This window comes from Pseudomassariella vexata, assembly GCF_002105095.1.
Source record: "Pseudomassariella vexata strain CBS 129021 chromosome Unknown BCR38scaffold_1, whole genome shotgun sequence".
Classification (NCBI taxonomy): Eukaryota; Fungi; Ascomycota; class Sordariomycetes; order Amphisphaeriales; family Pseudomassariaceae; genus Pseudomassariella; species Pseudomassariella vexata.
The window spans coordinates 302,366-319,568 of record NW_024467956.1 but is presented as its reverse complement, the minus strand read 5'-3'; the positions used below and the strand labels follow the sequence as shown (position 1 = coordinate 319,568).

The 17,203-nt window shown below is 52.2% G+C and overlaps 5 protein-coding genes across 5 annotated transcripts; 2 read left to right on the top strand and 3 right to left on the bottom strand.

Annotated features, from left to right (window-relative positions):
- Positions 1 to 273: 273 nt before the first annotated feature.
- On the bottom strand, positions 274 to 1,539 carry BCR38DRAFT_330626 (uncharacterized protein; the record flags this gene model as incomplete). Its single annotated transcript, XM_040854983.1, has 1 exon — positions 274 to 1,539. The coding sequence occupies one exon, from the start codon at positions 1,537 to 1,539 to the stop codon at positions 274 to 276; it is 1,266 nt and encodes a 421-aa protein (XP_040720554.1).
- A 5,424-nt stretch (positions 1,540 to 6,963) lies between these two features.
- BCR38DRAFT_479493 (Endonuclease/exonuclease/phosphatase) lies at positions 6,964 to 9,198 on the top strand (the record flags this gene model as incomplete). The annotated part of the gene is made up of 2 exons (XM_040863159.1): positions 6,964 to 7,900; positions 7,964 to 9,198. 2 exons carry the CDS (start codon positions 6,964 to 6,966, stop codon positions 9,196 to 9,198), a joined length of 2,172 nt encoding a protein of 723 aa, XP_040720553.1.
- Positions 9,199 to 11,226: 2,028 nt separating this feature from the next.
- Positions 11,227 to 12,514, bottom strand: BCR38DRAFT_305349 (Lactonase, 7-bladed beta-propeller-domain-containing protein; the record flags this gene model as incomplete). The annotated part of the gene is made up of 2 exons (XM_040854608.1): positions 11,227 to 12,040; positions 12,156 to 12,514. Coding segments are annotated over 2 exons (1,173 nt in total), but the record flags the coding sequence as incomplete, so codon positions are not given.
- A 1,325-nt stretch (positions 12,515 to 13,839) lies between these two features.
- Positions 13,840 to 15,843, top strand: BCR38DRAFT_491769 (uncharacterized protein). Its single transcript, XM_040864682.1, has 3 exons — positions 13,840 to 14,468; positions 14,567 to 15,098; positions 15,249 to 15,843. Exons 1-3 carry the CDS (start codon positions 13,996 to 13,998, stop codon positions 15,738 to 15,740), a joined length of 1,497 nt encoding a protein of 498 aa, XP_040720551.1. The 5' UTR covers positions 13,840 to 13,995; the 3' UTR covers positions 15,741 to 15,843.
- A 146-nt stretch (positions 15,844 to 15,989) lies between these two features.
- On the bottom strand, positions 15,990 to 17,001 carry BCR38DRAFT_415584 (uncharacterized protein). The gene is made up of 3 exons (XM_040859031.1): positions 16,692 to 17,001; positions 16,548 to 16,617; positions 15,990 to 16,199 (listed from the first exon to the last, which is right to left on the bottom strand). Exons 1-3 carry the CDS (start codon positions 16,815 to 16,817, stop codon positions 16,189 to 16,191), a joined length of 207 nt encoding a protein of 68 aa, XP_040720550.1. The 5' UTR covers positions 16,818 to 17,001; the 3' UTR covers positions 15,990 to 16,188.
- Positions 17,002 to 17,203: the final 202 nt, after the last annotated feature.

Sequence of the window (17,203 nt, the reverse complement as noted above, 5' to 3'; positions counted from 1 at the left end):
GACACGTCACGAGTACGCAGCAATCGTCTAATTGGTTTGGGTGTTGTGGATTATAAGCACTTGTATATTAAATATTTTAGCTCATGGGAGATGGGCCAGCCCATGTGCTTACTAAAAGGGGACATGAAAAATGATGCACCCAGTTCAAATGATAAGGCTATACTGGTGTTGATGCCCGTCTAACACACTAGAGTAACAGGTTATGCCGTACAATCCCACCCTTGATATACCGGTTATTTTGTCCTCCGCTTGCCAGTCCCATGTTGAATCAAGCTACTTCCTCTTCCGCGCAGTCCAAGCCCCAATCTCCAAACACTCGCCCCAGCGCGTTCCGCCATCACGCATTAGGTCATTCATCATCTTGCCCGTCCATCCATCCCACTCATCCTGACTCTTGCCACTAAACTCGCGCAGCAACGGCTCCAAGGCCAGTATCAAACCAACCGTGGTCTCGAGTGCGGTCCTCCTGAGCGCCGCCTGATCCCTCGTCAATGTCTTGCCACTCTTGCTATCCCCGGGCCGTCCCTTTCCCTTCATGGTGTCGATGTAACTCTTGCCATCCTTGGTGACGACACCTCCGACCCCTTCGCGCTCCCAGCGTACTTCAGACAGCGGCACTGCGAGCCTACGCGACCGCACGTCCGCGAGGGACATCTCCTGGAGAAGTATGGGCCCGATCACTGTGCATGGCATGGCTGATAGAGCACGCGCCTCTAGGGCCTTGGTCAACCAGCCGTTGTACTCGACTAGAAAAGTATTGGTTGGCGCTGATAATGGCGTGTTGGCCGTCATGACGTAGGCTCCAAGCTTCGCAACGTCGCCATCGTCATCCTCGTCGCTATCGCTGTCACTTTCGCTGTCGCTCGACTCGTGGGTGGGCGGACCTGACGTGGAGGGTACGTGTGGACGAAGCATTCGTATGGTCATGTCTGATTCCCACATTTCCAACACTCCACCAGGCTTCAGTACGCGCATGTATTCGTCGAAAAACAGTTGAGCAAGATTGCCTGGGGAGGCCAAAGCAAAGTCCTTGACCATGATGAGGTCGAACTCGCCGTCCTGCAATGGCCACGGCGTCTTCCGCATGTCGTGCAGGACGAAACGCCATCGCATGTCCTTGTCCGGTTTGGAATTGGGGTCGACGCCGGTGCCGCTCATGGGGGCGACGTCCATGCCGGTGAAGGATATATTTCGGTGACCCTTTTGCGCGAAGAATCGGTGGCACATCATGCTCCAAAAGCCGGATCCGCAGCCAACTTCCAGGACGCGAGCTGGCGGCTTGGCTGTGAAGGCGGGCGAAATAATGGGTCCGCCAAACAACTGGAACATGAGCAATGTGCGCAGCGACTGGCGGTGTAATTCGGCAAGATCGACGGGCAGCATGTAGGGCAGCGACGTGTCGCCGATGTAGGTGCGGTTGTTGCGGACGACGAAGGGCTTGGGGCTAATGACGGACCCGGGCTTATTCGAGGTGGATGTGCTGGAGGGCGTGATGGACCCTCCGGTCGAAGAGGGCGCCAAATTCTCTGAAGAGTTCATGGTGCCTGTGCGACCGGAATAAGTGGTGCCCGACGCAGTTGAGGCACTCTCGGTGCGGGTGAAGGAGAGAGCAGCAGTTACATGAGAGGCCGATCCAAAATCAGGGACTATGGCGGCATTTTGTGTTTTGTGTATTTGGAGGGGAATAGGAGGCAGTTGTTTGCTGTGGATATGGGTATGGCTATGAGTATGGGCCCGGGTAGGGCGAGTGTCGTTTGGGGGCGTGGGTTGCGTGGGAAGTGGGTAGGATTTGTGATGGGTATGATGACCCTGCGCTGGCTGGGCTAGCTGGTGCGGTCCTGAAGCCAGGGAGTTGGATCCTGGAAGCGCGCCCCGGCTGAGCGACGAGGGGGTCTTGTCAGTCTTGTCCGTGCCAGCGCCGGACCGACCAGACCTAGACCTGCTCTTGCTGGGATGTGAGTCGTGCTGGGAATTGACTGCGGCTTTAGCCCCCGATGCCGACGCAGGTACCGACGATACGATTGTTCTCGCACCGCTAGATGAAGATGATGCGGCGGGCGATGGAGGCGAGGGCGGAAGGAGTGAAACCTGCGGCGGCTGCGTAGGAGGAAGAGGTGGTGGGTGAGAAGGTGCAGTGGCAGTGGTAGTGCTGGTGGGTGATAGTTGGCCGCTCTGGGAGAAGCGTCGCGAGGAGACGGTGAAGGTCGTTTGGCCGAGAGGACTCCGCGGTAGGTTGAGGAGTCTGTGGTCGTTTGGATCTCGTTTGTGCAGGGTGAAGCGCGGCGGCTGGTGGTTTTTGCCGAGATTGTGGTGGTTGAGGATCTGGATGGGTGCAGGAGGACATTTGGATGACGCGCGCTCCCGTCTGTTGGCTTCTCCTCCACTTGCACCTACAGAGGTTGCTGCTGGGGCAGATGCAGCAGTTGTTGCAGTTGCAGACGGAGATGCAGATGTAGATGCAGATGTAGATGCCGATGCGGCTGCGGCTGTTACAATGGTCAAGTTATCGTCTGTGCTGACGTTTGTGCTTGTGCTGCCGACACTCGATCTGCTGCTGGTGCTGCGAATGGAACCGATACGGTTTTTCTCGTGGCCAACAATTGTGCTGCGGACTGCCACTTGTGTTGTGCCGCTTCTTGAGATCTGCTGCTGCAAGTGGTTCGGATTGACGGCGAACGGGCTGCATACCTGTACGGGAACCGGTTTGGTTATGGGGGTTTCGGTGCTGCTGTTGCTGCTGCTACTGCCAACTAGAGCCTGGTGCTGGTGCTTCCAATCGGGGGGGAACGAATCATTTGGGCCTGAATTGGTGGCATTAGCGGGGCACTGCTTCTGCTCCTGGCGACCTTGATCTTGACGGGCCCCGCTGTTGTGGCCTGGGCTTGCTGGACTTGTCTGAAAGTGCTTGTCATGCAATTGTAACGTCGGTAAGGGCAGGGGTACGTCGTGCGAGGCCCGGCTTCGAGAAGTCGAACTAGCACCACTGCTGCTGGCAGTTCGTGCATGCCGCGGTTTTTCGCTGTCCTTGTCTGTGGTCAATTTGGCCGATTTTACCGACTGTGCACGGCGTCTACTCGTCATCGCTTGGTCTTCGTCCTTCTCCTGTTTACTGCTGCTACTGCTGTCCTTGTCGTCTTTAGATTTGCGAGGGTGGTGATAGATGTTGGGGGCCCCATACGAGGTCAAACTCGGCGCATACTCCATTTTCGCAACTCGCCCAAGGGTGTCACTGCGAGCATTGGGTCTTGCTTGGTACGACGATCTCCTCTCATCCACATTGACACACCGCGGCTCCAGTTAAAAATCTCGGGGAACGCTGCCGCTGTGGTCAAAACTCCGCTCACCGGTTGCGAGTGCCCAATAGGTACGTCGTCGTCTTGTCTCGTGTCCGCGTCTGCGCCTCTGTCTCCAACAACTGCTTGTTTCAATTGCCTTGTACCGGATATCCAATTGAACTTAAACGGGCATTCGGGAGGATGCGGTCACGAAAACATCCAACAACTTGCAATGCAGGGCCGGCCAACGCAGGGGATCGAGCATAGATTTCGGTTGTCGCCAATGTACTTGACTGAAGTCTCGATTTCCCCCCACCTTCTGTTTCTGATCATCCCGCAGGCCGTGAACACCCTGAACCTTGCTTGCACTTGTTTGGTTGAATATGGGATTATCAAACCATCATCGACGTCGCTTCTCACGGCAATTATTTGACCAAAGAGCAGCTGGAGAAGGTTGTCATCTCTGTTTTTCGTTGTGCTTGATCATTTGTCTGGTTGATCTCTGGGTAAGGGTACTCGGCCACTTGGGCAAAGGGTGAAACTCTCAAGCCTTGGAAGTCGTGTTCTGATGAACGCCGGAGTTGAAGCTCGGGTCTGGAAGGTGATGTGCTCTTGATAACAGAATTGTTCATCCCATTACTCGCCAAGATGCAGGCGTATTCGGCTAGCTGATTCGACTAGATGTAACTGCGAACTCTATTGTCCTTTCCCCTAGCGAATCCGTGCGACTCTTCGACGCGGAGACTGACAAAATTTCCGCAGGTCTGTCAGCTGTGGTAGTTATCGGGCAGCCACCTCTTCGGGCTTGTGCTGGTGCGTAGACGGCGCGATATTTGCTGGAGCAGAAACTCTAATGCGAGTATGTCTGGTGAGCCCCTGGACATGGTTCGACCGGTTCGATGTCATGGGTGTATCGATCTTCGCACGATCTCCGACCCAGTGCAACGGACTTTGGGCGAGGGATCGACAGTGCGCACCCAGAACTGGTATTTCCAAGTGCAACACTACTCGGCAAGTTCTCAGGAGACTACTGACTTGTTTGCACTTGAAGCTCCGCATGTGAAGGTCTCGAGCCTAAAACCACCGGGGCGTTCGCCATCTAGTTATGTACGCAAATGCCATTATGGCCCCCGCGGTGGACATATGTGAGGAGCAAGGCCAGGTCTAGAACGCTTTCCCCTTTTGCGAACCAACTGCTTTAGTCACCTGAGTAGTTCTCACCAAGGATCCAGTAGCCTGCCTGCGGGCTTGAAATTTCATCTACCGTACTAATTCGACTTGTGCTTCTGTACGTCTATTTTTACCGCACAAATAGGAAGCGATAGCGCCGAAAGTGGAGGTGAAGTGAACACTGGTCCGTAGATCAAGTCATGACAATTAACCAATTAGGCAGTTTTGTATGCAGATCCCCCGCGTTTCCTGTACATAAGCGCAAGTCGAATCAGCACAATTTGCATAGTATGCAGTAACCGGAGAGTCCTAAGTGGTGTGAATGTGGAGAAAAGCTAGGGGTTGTATCTCATAAATCATGGGTTCTTTAAGGCAATCTCCCGCATGTGTCTACTGCATGATACTACCACGCGGTGGTTGGCAGCATCGAAGTCAGGATCCGACAACGACTGGCTGTCGCGCTTCGATTCGCGAAGTTGTGGGATAGCCGACTTCAGCAGCCGCTTTCGAGCAAACAAAAGCTTGGCAGTGGATGTTTCTACTTGAAACAAACGGACCGGACGAAGACGACGATATATAGCGCCGAAAAGACAGCCGAACAGCAATGACTCGGGTCGATGACTTTGTCGCTGGACAGCAGCACTTGCTTGAGAACTTGAACCTAGACGTGGTCTACGGCTAGTGTAGGAAGTCACCTGCAGGAGAATTAATTGGCAAAGATATCGTGAGATGCACGGCCCTGGCCGCGTCAGACCTGCATATGTCAAGACGCCCGGCGGCTTCATACCCGACCAGATGGGAGGAGTCGCATCTACCAACACATACTTGCACCAATTGGGAACAAAAGTCGCCCGGGGTTGCAAGCCTCTCGTGCTGGACGCCCTTCACGTATCGAGCGGCAGGCAGCGCTCTCTTCCAAGGTTTCCGTCTTGTCTTTCGTCTCTCCTCTCCTCTGGGCTTCGGCCTTCGCCTGCGGCGAATTCGATATGAAGCTGAATTGAACATACTTGGCACATGTCATGCCGTGAGTTTGCGCATCGGATGTCCTAGGCGTGGCCTGAAAGCCAGATGAAAACAAATCTCCAGAACTGTAATGCCTCGTGAGATGCAACGAGTCGATTCGACAATGACTATCCAGCTTGCCTAGTAGGCAACTCGGGATTGCGGGAAGTTGCTTGAAACCGCCATGGAGTAGTCAGTTTGCGTCAAATTCAGGGTAGTGTCGCGACCCCATCCAATGCGTGCACTATCGTAGATGGATGGAGCCATTCTCCCAAGCCAAGGTCGAACACTTTACCTGCAAGGTGGTTTGGTGCTGAGATTTGAATCTCTAATGTGCGAGACGTATGGCAAGGTACATAAGAGCCCGGTTCGACGAAGCTAAAGTATGGTCATCAATCTGGTGGTTCCCTGAGCATCCCTCACGAGGACTGCAGCAATGGGCAGCCGATGAAGTAATACGAAGCAGTCCAATATTGTACATATCGCATCTCCGAATCACTTGTGTCTGCAGTATTTATTGCCACGATGGGATGCGTACGATGGCGTTATTCAGGGACCTCAATTGTCTTACGATGTTCACACACCGGTCAGCCACGAGTCTCACCTCTAAGTTGTCGGACCCCTTGACAAATTGAGCTCAATGCTCCGACCACATTGTCAGATCTTTAATTATTGATGCTACCACGTGACCTCTCCGGCACCTTCCTTCAGCAAAAGGACAGAGCAGTGATAGAAGAAGCTTTGACCTCCGTTAGCTTGCTGGCAAGCGCCGTGCAACGCCGAGCAGCAGTTGCAAGCAATTGGATTCTTTAAGTCAGGTACTTTGCGCAAAGTCCAGCCGGCCAGAAGAGGCTGAAGCCCCGTGCTGTCAGGTTTGAGAAGAGGCCCGCAGAGCGCAGGGCGCCAAAACAACACATCACCAGCCTTGAAGAACTTCAGGAGAGGATCACTGTGAATACCACCCGAGTATAGTTTTGGGCCGCAAACTAGACATCATCATAGTTTCACACTCACTTTGACAACGTCTCCCCAAAACTGTATTTGACAAAAGTAAGCCAAGATTGCCTTCCGAAGCTGTTATAGCTAGATGCTTTGGTGGCTGCAAGCTGCAAACCAACAGCACCAAATACCAGGCGCTGAGCTCTGCATCGTTTGATCTCCACCTTTTGCACCACTTGAGTTGAGCAGCAGCAGCACACTTTGATACTCCGATAGCTAACGACTTGCTATGGCACAGCAGCCGACATACTTTGCGACGACAAAAACATTGCCAACCATCTAGCTCGCCCGTATACAATACTGAGTATCGTTCGGTCTGCAATCCTTGATAGCCCCTCCACGCCACGACGCCCAACATTCGAGGAGTGTTCACGACCACCTTTTACGTATCTTCCATGCAGAAGAAGGACGACGACGACAGCCCACTCCATTTACCTATGAATGGATACGAGTTAGCGGATACATCCCTCCATCTCCTCTTGATCTCGACTACGGAAACCTACACTTTAATATCAGCATGTTCGGACCGGGGCAAGGCCACAACTCGCGCCTCAATGGCGCGCCTGGCGGCCGCGGAATGAATCCCCTGATGTACAATTTCGTCCAACAGTCCCAGGGCGGCCATCAACACCACACCCACCCGCAGCCGCACCACCAGGCCCTCAACCAAGACCACAACTCCCACAACACCGCCGCTTCCGCATTGAACCATTCGGGCTTCTCGTCTGGCATCTTGCCGAACGTCACGCCTTTCACACCGAGCAGCCACCAGAATGGACACACGCCCAACTCGAGAGGTGGCCAGGGCCAACAGCTCACCGAGTACCAGAGGATCCAGCTTGCCGCCTACGAGGAATCCCACAAGGCCGACCAGGCCATGAAAGACCAGCACCAACCCCATTTCTTCGCCCGGGTCAAGGCTGCCGAGAACCGAGGCGTCGGGGCGCCCTCGATGCCGACCATCACGGCGGCCACGAACAGCAACAACGATGCGGCGGCGGTGGACGGGGAGGATGAAGACAGGGGACGGCCCGTCGCCATTGAAAAGTCGGACGGTCGTCAGGATTGGCGGAGCTTAGACATGAGCGGACAGGGCCTCAAAGCCATATCGTTGACCGTGTTCAATACCTTCTCGTTCGTGGAAGAGCTCTATCTCCCCTCCAACAACCTCCGTGAGTTGCCCGCGGCGATTGGTCGCCTTAGGAAGCTACACCACCTCGACGTGTCCTTCAACAATCTCACGCAGCTTCCCCCGGAGCTCGGTATGTGCACGCCTCTACGCAAGCTGTTATTCTTCAGCAACCAGGTCCATGATCTACCGTACGAATTAGGCGCATTGCACTCGCTAGAACTGCTCGGCCACTACAACAACCCGCTGAAACCCGAATTAAAGCAAAAGCTCAACGAAGAAGGCACCACGAGCCTGATACACTTCCTCAGGGAGAATGCTCCAGGTACCAAGTGTTCCCCGCCCTGGTACCATCTGTGTCGTTCTCGGCTAACCAAAGTTCCTCCAGTTCCTCTGCCCCCTCAACCACGAGCGCCCGTCCTGCTCCAAGAGGATGTTCCGGCTTCCTTGGAACGCATTCGCATTCTGTCGTGGAACACACTGTGTGACAAGTACGCCACGAGCCAACAATATGGGTATACGCCGTCGCTCGCTCTGCACTGGGAGCATCGTAGGGATAGCATAGTCGCAGAGCTGCGCGAGCGTGATGCCGATATTCTTTGTCTCCAAGAAGTGGCTGGTGACGCATACGACAGCTTCTTCGCACCGGAGCTAGCCAAGAATGATTACAGGGGTGTATACTGGCCAAAGACGAGAGTATCTCACATGCGCGACAAAACCGAGCAGGGACTGGTCGACGGCTGTGCCATCTTCTACAAAAACACCAAATATATTCTACTCGACAGGCAGCTGGTCGACTTCAGGAACCAGGCTATCAATCGGCCTGATTTCAAGGCCACGGAGGATGTCTTCAACCGAGTGATGCCCAAAGACCATATCGGTGTCTTTTGTTTCTTCGAGTCGCGTACCACGGGTGCCCGTTTCATAGTTGTGAACGCGCACTTGTGCTGGGAGGGCCATCTTGCTGATGTCAAGGCCGTTCAGACGGGCATTCTGATGGAGCATGTGACCAAGATGTCTGAACGCTACACTCGGAAACCGCCCGTGTCCATTAGCGAAAAGAAGCTGATCAGGTCGCCCGAAACTGACGAGGTCACGGAACTAAGCCCCGAGGATTACACCGAGCCGTTAATGCCGAGTCAGGACTACCGCAACAACACCGAGATTCCTTTGTTCGTCTGTGGTGACTACAACTCGGTACTGGACAGCTCTGTGTATGAACTACTCGACAAGGGTAGGGTATCTAGCGAACACCCCGAGCTCAAGGGCCACAACTACGGCAATTTCACGCGGGATGGCATATCGCATCCATTCAGTCTGCGATCGGCATATTCTCACGTATATAGGACCCAGGAGGATCTCCCCTTCACCAACTACACACCAACCTACACGGGAGTCATCGACTACATCTGGTACTCAACAAATTCTCTCGAGGCCATCGAACTCCTGGGACGGCCGGATCAGGAATACCTGTCCCGCGTTCCTGGCTTCCCCAATTGGCATTTCCCGTCTGACCATATTCATATCATGGCCGACTTCATCTTCAAGCCGCGGAAAGACAAGAAAGCGCTGCCAGAGAGGGAACGGGAAAGGCCCGACGGGTCATCGTCTTCCAGAACTTGAAGGCTCTCGGAACGTGGAAGGAAAACCAATGTTGGACGGGCACCTTTTGAGGTTTCGGTATTGCATTAAAGCCTGTCTGACAAACCTGAACGTATCTATGGACGGTGGGGGCCTTGTGCGGGAGGGGTGGAAAGGAGGTTGGAAATATTTGACGCCGCAATGATTTCTAGAGCGCTATGGCTGGTGGGAGCCAAACTGGGGGGGTAAGGGGGGAGTTGAGATCGCAACGTTGGTTCTATTGGTCCCTTTTCGTCGGTTTTTTGATCGATCGAGAGAGACGATGGATGTTAAAGGAGTTAATGTACCATATGATCTTCTCAAGCGATTGCATTGACACACAAAGACTCGTGATGGAATATACACGTGATGATCGCTACATGATGCTAACAGGACAGCTTTGGTTTGAGAACTCCCTCGCTGTTCGTTGCTGAATAGATGAAGTGCACTGGACACGTGCAAAAAAGGTCAACATGTAGAACCACCCAAAGCATGTCGTTTTCATCTCACTATAACACAACTTACGAGTTGAAGAGTACATGGTTTATACTTTAGGGTCTACTACACTCCAATCGGTCGCTTATCTACCGAAGTTGGAAACGGGGAAGGGGGGGGGTGAGCTTAGGGGCTGCAAGGCTCCCTCATCTGCGTCCAGGTGGTCAACTGATATGCTTGTCAGGCTGCTGCGACTGGTGTTACACACGGTTAGGTATTTGAGTAGTGCCTTGGACAAACGTAGGTAAGACTTCAACGCTTACAGAGGTGTGGGGATTTGTCATTTTCTTGAATGGTGTCACACCAAGTAGAGTAACCTGGAGACTCATCAGATTATTAGATGGAATCACTGGGCTGGATACGTCGAAACCATTGAACGGGAAGCCCAATGGGATATAGGTGAATTAAAATCAAGCCAATATGGAAAATGAATCTTGACTGCTTATTGGCTTCCCCATACTAACTTCACTAACTTTGACCGGCTTCTATCAAGGCAATATTCTAAGTGGGTGTATATACACCTCATTTCAACATGGATACCTAACGCATATAAAGTATCAGGTATACTCCTTAACCATTCTCAAGAGTTATTTAGTGGGGATATCCAAATATGGGTGATATACAAGTGCTCAAGTCGCACATTCAACTCGTCACTTAGGTGGAGTTATGCTCTCATGCTGACTTAGCACTCTTCTGGACTGCCAGATTAGAATGATGCAACGAATGCAATTTCATAACTGGAACTGGCCTTTTGAATAATTGTCAAGGAATTCTTGATATTATGCCTGTTCCAAGCTGGTACTGAACCCCTAACGCATGAATACATGTATTGACTCCAACCTTTCTATATGTTAAAAAATAATATAAATATAAAGGTAAATAATATACTGCAATAATTTATATGTAGCTTTTATACCTATTTACTATGCAAGGTATAAGTTTTAGGCTTATAAGTCGAATAGTTATTATCTTATTGAGGTTCTATTTTAATGGAAATCCGCTGCAAATGGTAGTGCGTTGCAAAAGGGGGTCAAGGCGGTTAGATAAGTGGCAAATGTCTAACCTAGAACTTGCGTAACGTACTACTAAAGGACGACACATAGCGGTCCGTTTCGCAGTATACTCGTCGGTTAATGCAATGCCTCCACAATACGATCGGCCAAATAACCTGACCTCTAATCTGCCTACACAGCTATTACATGTATCTGGCTTTATTTAATAGACCTGTTGGACATCTCAAAGCTGTATTATATCAGTTTTCTATACGTGGCGCATTTAGTCGCTATTGTGGCTATATAATTTACTGTCTCAAGAGAATATGAACACCTGGAACGTGAAGAAACTGAAACCGTTTCAATTATTTTACTAGTACCTTCGAGGCCGAATAATATATCCTTTTCCAAAACGAAGCTTACTGCTTTTGCTTTACGCACCGTTTTGTACGTACAGTGAACAATATATACATACCTACCAACCCTCTTTTCGCCCTTTTACTTCCTTTTTCCCACCACCCCCAACCAGCCACCCCTAATTATCCCAAACGACAGAACTCAGCCCATCCTCCCCCCCATCTGTCCCCTTCGTTGCCACATCCACACTAGCCACCAGTCCCCCAATCTTCCCCGTCGCCGGATCCCTCGCCAAAACCGCGACATTCGACGACGTCTGACCCCCCACCGCTACGTAAGTCCCCTCCTTGTTAATCGCAAAAGAGCGCGGATACCAGCCATGCGCATTCACAGCCTCTAGCCACTCAATCGCCCCCGTTTCGGGATCAATCTTATACGTGACCAACGAGTCCTCCTGCGGACCGAACGTCTGGTCGTTCCGGTTCGCTGCATACACATAGTTGCCGGAGACCTGGACTTCAGCTGCTTTGCTGTTGGCAGGAGGTGTTTTGTCCTCGTAGGTGGAGAGGGTCTGCGTTTTCGTAAGAGACAGACAGTCTGGTTTCGACCCCGCGTCCGAATCAGGGGTATACGAAACCTCCCACGCGGAGACAGAATTGCTCAGCTCATTGACGGTGTACAGCTTCAGTCCCTTGGTGTCTCCCTCTTTGGGAGCCCAGAAGGCGCCATGCCTCGGACCGTCCCCGGCGCCCGCTTGGGCCGGAGGACAGGCGTTCAAGTTGCCCGAAGCAGCGTCGATGGCGAAAATGCGGATTAGGTCCGCGCCGAGGTCCGGGACGAGAAGGAAATTCCCCGTTGGGTCTGGGATGACGGAGTGTGGGTGGGGGGCGTTTTGGCGGTCGGGATTGGGACCGGGAGCGGACATGGTGAACTTTTGCTGGGCGAGGCGGGTGGTGTTGCGGAAGAGGGGGAGTTTGTAGGTCGTTAGAGTTGAGGGATCGCTATTAGGCACAAAGCGTATTAGCAAGGTCATCATTGGTTCTTCTCCTTTTTCTTTCATTTTTGGAAAAAAAAGAATAGGGGATATAGACTCTGAACCTGGAAGGCAAAACGTACTATTCCACCGTAGCTAGATAACCCTGGCCATCGGTACCCCCATACGGCCAGCCATGCACCGAGCTGCCCGTCGTGGGCGCCTGGCCCGTCTGCTTGAGCGAGCCGTTGGCGCCCACCGTGTAAGTGGCCGCGAAACCGCTGCCGGTCCACTCCTCGTCGAAGCAGTACAGAGTACCCGATGCCGAATCCAGCGTCAACCACGTGGGCATGGCGCCGCAGCCAGTGGCAGATGAGATGATGGAGAGACTGCCATTGCCGCTGCCTGTAGTGTCCAAGGAGAGCGTGTAGATTCTACCGGTGAAGTGTGATGCTAGCAGCGTTGCGCCGAAGACTCTAGGCGAGAAGCCGAGGGCCAACAGGCCCAATTTGGTGGTCAGCGATAGCATCGTGAGGTAGTAAAGCAGCCCCGTGGTCGATAATATGAAGCATGTTCCTCCGTAGAAGCTATGGACATCAGGCCATTAAAAGACCGGCTGGTTTGACGAAAATCTGTCATGGTATAGTCCATTGTCCGCTCACGTGCTGGATTGGGTTGTATACCTTAAACAAAAGTTCATTTCCGCTGCTACGAGCCGCTGAAAGCAAACAACTTTGCATATTCTATAGTGTTTAGTGACAGGCTCCGTGGACCGAATTGGTAATTACTCCGGTGGTTGTAACAGTACGGGCAGGTGGATGGCCAAGAAGCGGCTTGAGGCTAATTGAGCCCCTGTAATAACCCGGAATGGCACTACATCAAGAGATCCATATTCCATATGTGGTCCTAGCCGAATTGTGGTTGGAGTTCCCCCACGAAGAATTTCCCCAACTTTTGCATCTCCAGATCTTGTCGATCTCGGAGCCGTGGGCCGCAACCCTACACGCGGATCCAACCCTCCTGATATGCGTCGGTAACCTGCCTAGGGTAGTGCAGCATTATGCCCTAAGATGCCAAGAGGCTTCAAGGTAGCCATGGCATTCTCAAAAGCCGATGTGGGCTTCCTTGCGTATCTGGCATCTCATACGGCAACCCGTTCGGCATGACTTTGTGGCATGATATTGTACAAATCGGGTAGAGGAAATGCCCGGACATGCTACTGTGTGGCTGGATATTTCCAATGACCGGGTAATGTGAGTCGGTAGATCCAGGGTGCCCTGCCTGTGTATCTCGTGCCGCTTGTGTCTCTCGACTGGATGAACCTACAGAAGAGCCACATTGCAGCAAGGCATCTGCATCTGCATCTGCATCTCAGGGGAACCAGACTTCTCGAAAATGGGTAATGTCGCCACTTCACCGAAAAAGTACCAAAATTGAAGCGCCAACCAAACTAGACTTTCCGGCGAGCACTACTCATAGAACTGTCACTAGGCGCGAGCGTGTCACAGCCATGGATCATGATCATGGGATTTCAATACCAGTATCAAATACAAACTCGGGCATACTATCTACCGCTTGACGATTTCTGCGGGTAAGGATCCCGCGACTATGGTACAGTCTGATATAGGCTGTTTCCATTACTGCTCGAACGTTCAAAAGACGATCAGCGCCACTGTATATCGATGAATATTTCACATTGGAACAAAAGATTGCTTTCCTATTTAACCATAATGTGCTTACTTGTCACGAGGACAATACCGCAGAAAACACGCCATATTCAATTTACCATCGGATGACCGTACCGGCGCGCTCCACCGAGCCGTCGTGCTTCTATCATGGCTACGATTCAACATGGCTACAGATATAGATTCAGTCCCCATGCGTGGAAAAACTGGAATTGGTTATATTGGTAGATGAGCTGCCAACCGAGTTCCTCTAAGCCCTGACAGTGTCCATTCAAGAAACCGAAGGCCAGCGCCCAAGATGCGTTGTTTCTCAACATTATGTCTAGGCCTCAGCGCCATAACCCTGTCCCAAGCAGCCGCCTTCAACAAGCGTGCCGCCCTAGACGACTGTCTCCAAAGTTCCTCGGCACCGTCCGACGTACTCGGATCCGACGACTGGAAACTCGACGTGGCGCCCTTCAACACACGCGTCAACTTCACGCCCGTCGCCATCGCGGTGCCCACGAAAATCGAGCATGTCCAATCGGCAATAGCATGCGCCGTCAAGCTCGGGATCAAAGTCACGCCCAAGTGCGGCGGCCACAGCTATGCATCGCTTGGCCTGGGAGGGGAAGACGGCCATCTGGTTCTTGAGCTGGATCGGATGAGCAATGTGTCGTTGAATACGGAGACGAATGTTGCTACGATTCAGGCGGGTGCGAGATTGGGCCACGTGGCGAGTGAGTTGTTTAATCAGGGCAAGAGGGACTTTTCGCATGGGACTTGTCCGGGGTAGGTGACCATTTTCACCCCTGTTTGACTTGCCCCCATCCCTTCCTTAACAACCACTGCAAAAGGGTCACGAGACTGACAGGAAGTAATAATAATAGCGTCGGAGTCTCCGGTCACGCCCTCCACGGCGGCTACGGCATGTCCTCTCACACCCACGGCCTAGCCACAGATTGGATCAAGAGCGCCACCATAGTCCTTGCTAACTCTTCCATCATTACCGCCTCCGCAAGCTCCAACGCAGACCTCTTCTGGGCCCTAAGAGGTGCAGGTTCCAACTTCGGCGTCGTGGTCTCGTACGAATTCAACACCTTTGCCGTTCCCGCTAATGTGACCTGGTTCGCAGCCTCTTTACCGTGGAACAAGAGCAACGCTGTGGCCAATCTCGAGGCGTTGGAAGAGTACGTGAATACCACAATGCCGGCCGAGCTCAATATGCGCGTCTTTGCGTCGGGGTTTTTGACTCAGCTCGAGGGGCAGTTTTTCGGGGATGTGGCCGGGTTGAAGAGTGCGCTGGCGCCGTTGTTTAATAAAACCGGGGGTACGATACAGCAGGCGCAGACCGTGGGGTGGCTGGAGGCATTGGCACATTATGGGAACATGAAGTTGGATCAGACGCATCCTTATTCTATGGTTAGTTGTCCGTTATTCATTTTGCTTGGCTTCCACCTGTTCATATGCATCCCACTACCCTCTTATCCATATCTTCCCTACACTCTACATTGTTATCATCAGTAAAAATCTGCTTCAGGATGAAGTACTTACACACAAAACCGTTAACAGCAAGAAACTTTCTACTCCAAATCCCTCGAACTCCCCTCCCTCCACGGCGCCACAGCCAGCGCCTTCGTCGACTACTGGTTCACAACCGCCAAGAACATCACCACCTCACGCATGTGGTACTTCCAAATAGACCTACACGGCGGCGCCCATTCTGCCGTTACCAATGGCGATTTCTCCCTCTCCTCCTACGCCCACCGCGACAAGCTCTACCTGATCGAATTCTACGACCGCGTGTCTCGCCCGCCTTACCCGGCGGATGGGCACACCTTCCTCGATGGCTGGGTGAGCGCCGTTACGGATACGTTGAAGGAGGATGAGTGGGGTATGTATATTAATTATGCAGATACCAGTTTGGATCGTGAGACGGCCCAGAGGGTATATTGGGGGAAGGGGCTGGAGAGGTTGCGAGGGGTTAAAGAGAGGTTTGATCCGGATGAGGTGTTTTATTATCCGCAGTCTGTTAACCCTAAGACTGGGGCGGGGACGAAGTAGGTACGGGCAAGAGGAAAGAGCTGGAGAGAATCGACATAATGAGGACTTTCTTTTTTTCTTTTTTTTTTAAAAAAAATATTGTTTTGTTTTCTCTTAGTTTCATGTAGTCGAGGATGTGCTGCCGCACCTCCCGGGTTTAGCGCCCCTCCCCGATTGGGTATCGCACAGCCGCGCACCCCCGGTCACAACCACAACGTGCATATAAGAGACTGCTTCTCCTCCAAGTCCCCCAGAAGTATTCTTGACTTCTTTCTCATTTTCCCATCAGACTGTTAATAATCCTCGACCCACGACATTTGAGGCCTCCTATCTGCCCTACCTAATCGGACTTGCCATCTCCTACTGCTCGGCTTCAAGACACCACGGTTGCTAACCGCTTCGATTGTATGGATACTATCCTTCTTCTTTATACAAGTCACAGACAGGATTCTTAGGTCGGCACTCGAGATTATCCATCAGGTGAGACGCTAGAGATCCTTCACTGCATCTACTACTTCAACGGCACCTCCTTCGAGCTGCGAGCAGTTGGTGGCATCCTCCTCGCGCCAATGTTTGGTCGCACTGCCCTACGGACACGTTCTTCCGACTTGATCAACATTAGACGGGCTGGGCGGGCCTGTTTCGACGTCACATCAGTGCTGTGACCGCCCAAGTGGCCTAGTTATATCGGATGAAAGGCGTTCCCCTTCTTCTCGTCTAATCGTTCACTAACAGTTGTCGACGGTTATGTTTCGGCGCCATCTCGGCACTGCGACCACCGAAGCGGTCTGTTGCGTCGAGTTTACAGAACTAACAGTTGGCATTGAGGTGAAACCGCTCGTTTCAGTACACTCGGTCGCCGGCTAAGGAGGTGGCATGGGATACTTATAGTCCATCTGTCAGTGCCCTATTTACGGGAGCTTATTCGCGCGGATCTCGTAATTTTATGAAGCTAAGGCATAAAATTCCAAGGTATAAAGATGATTGTGTGGATAATGTGGTTTCAGGTAGAGGCTTTATATGCTGTCGTTTTTGCGTCGTCGACTCATAGGGGTTGAGAGAACTGGTCGGTTCTATGTTACGAAGCTGCCATCGCATGATTATTATGCCTTACCCATTGCCTTTATTTCAGGCTCGGTGTTGCAATCAACACGAGAACCAGTGATTAGCTGGTAAGATAGCGAAGAGGCATGTCGTGGCGATTGGCCTCATTGATGGAGTCAGGCTGTATTCAAATGTCGGGATTACGAGGTAGCAACAGATTAAGACGCTGCTCGGTCGCAATTCGCTTTGTGCATAGCTTCTTTGGTCAGATTACACGTCGCTACGTCGTATATAATAGTGGCCTCGAACGACGAACGAAGCTAGAACTCGTCGAGACCATCTTCACGAACTGTTTACTCCTATTATCATTGTCCTTGGGCTTCATTCATAGCAGTTACGGCTTTCATCAATCCTACTGCAAAAGCACCCGAGTACCCTCC

Bases quoted from the DNA above. Each gene is read 5' to 3' on its own strand.
- BCR38DRAFT_491769 (XM_040864682.1), top strand. From the start codon at position 13,996: ATGCGTTGTTTCTCAACATTATGTCTAGGCCTCAGCGCCATAACCCTG. The intron at 14,469-14,566 runs GTAGGTGACCAT...TAATAATAATAG, and splicing joins TCGCATGGGACTTGTCCGGG to CGTCGGAGTCTCCGGTCACG. The intron at 15,099-15,248 runs GTTAGTTGTCCG...AACCGTTAACAG, and splicing joins AGACGCATCCTTATTCTATG to CAAGAAACTTTCTACTCCAA.
- BCR38DRAFT_415584 (XM_040859031.1), bottom strand. From the start codon at position 16,817: ATGCGATGGCAGCTTCGTAACATAGAACCGACCAGTTCTCTCAACCCC. The intron at 16,618-16,691 runs CTTGGAATTTTA...TAGGGCACTGAC, and splicing joins CCACACAATCATCTTTATAC to AGATGGACTATAAGTATCCC.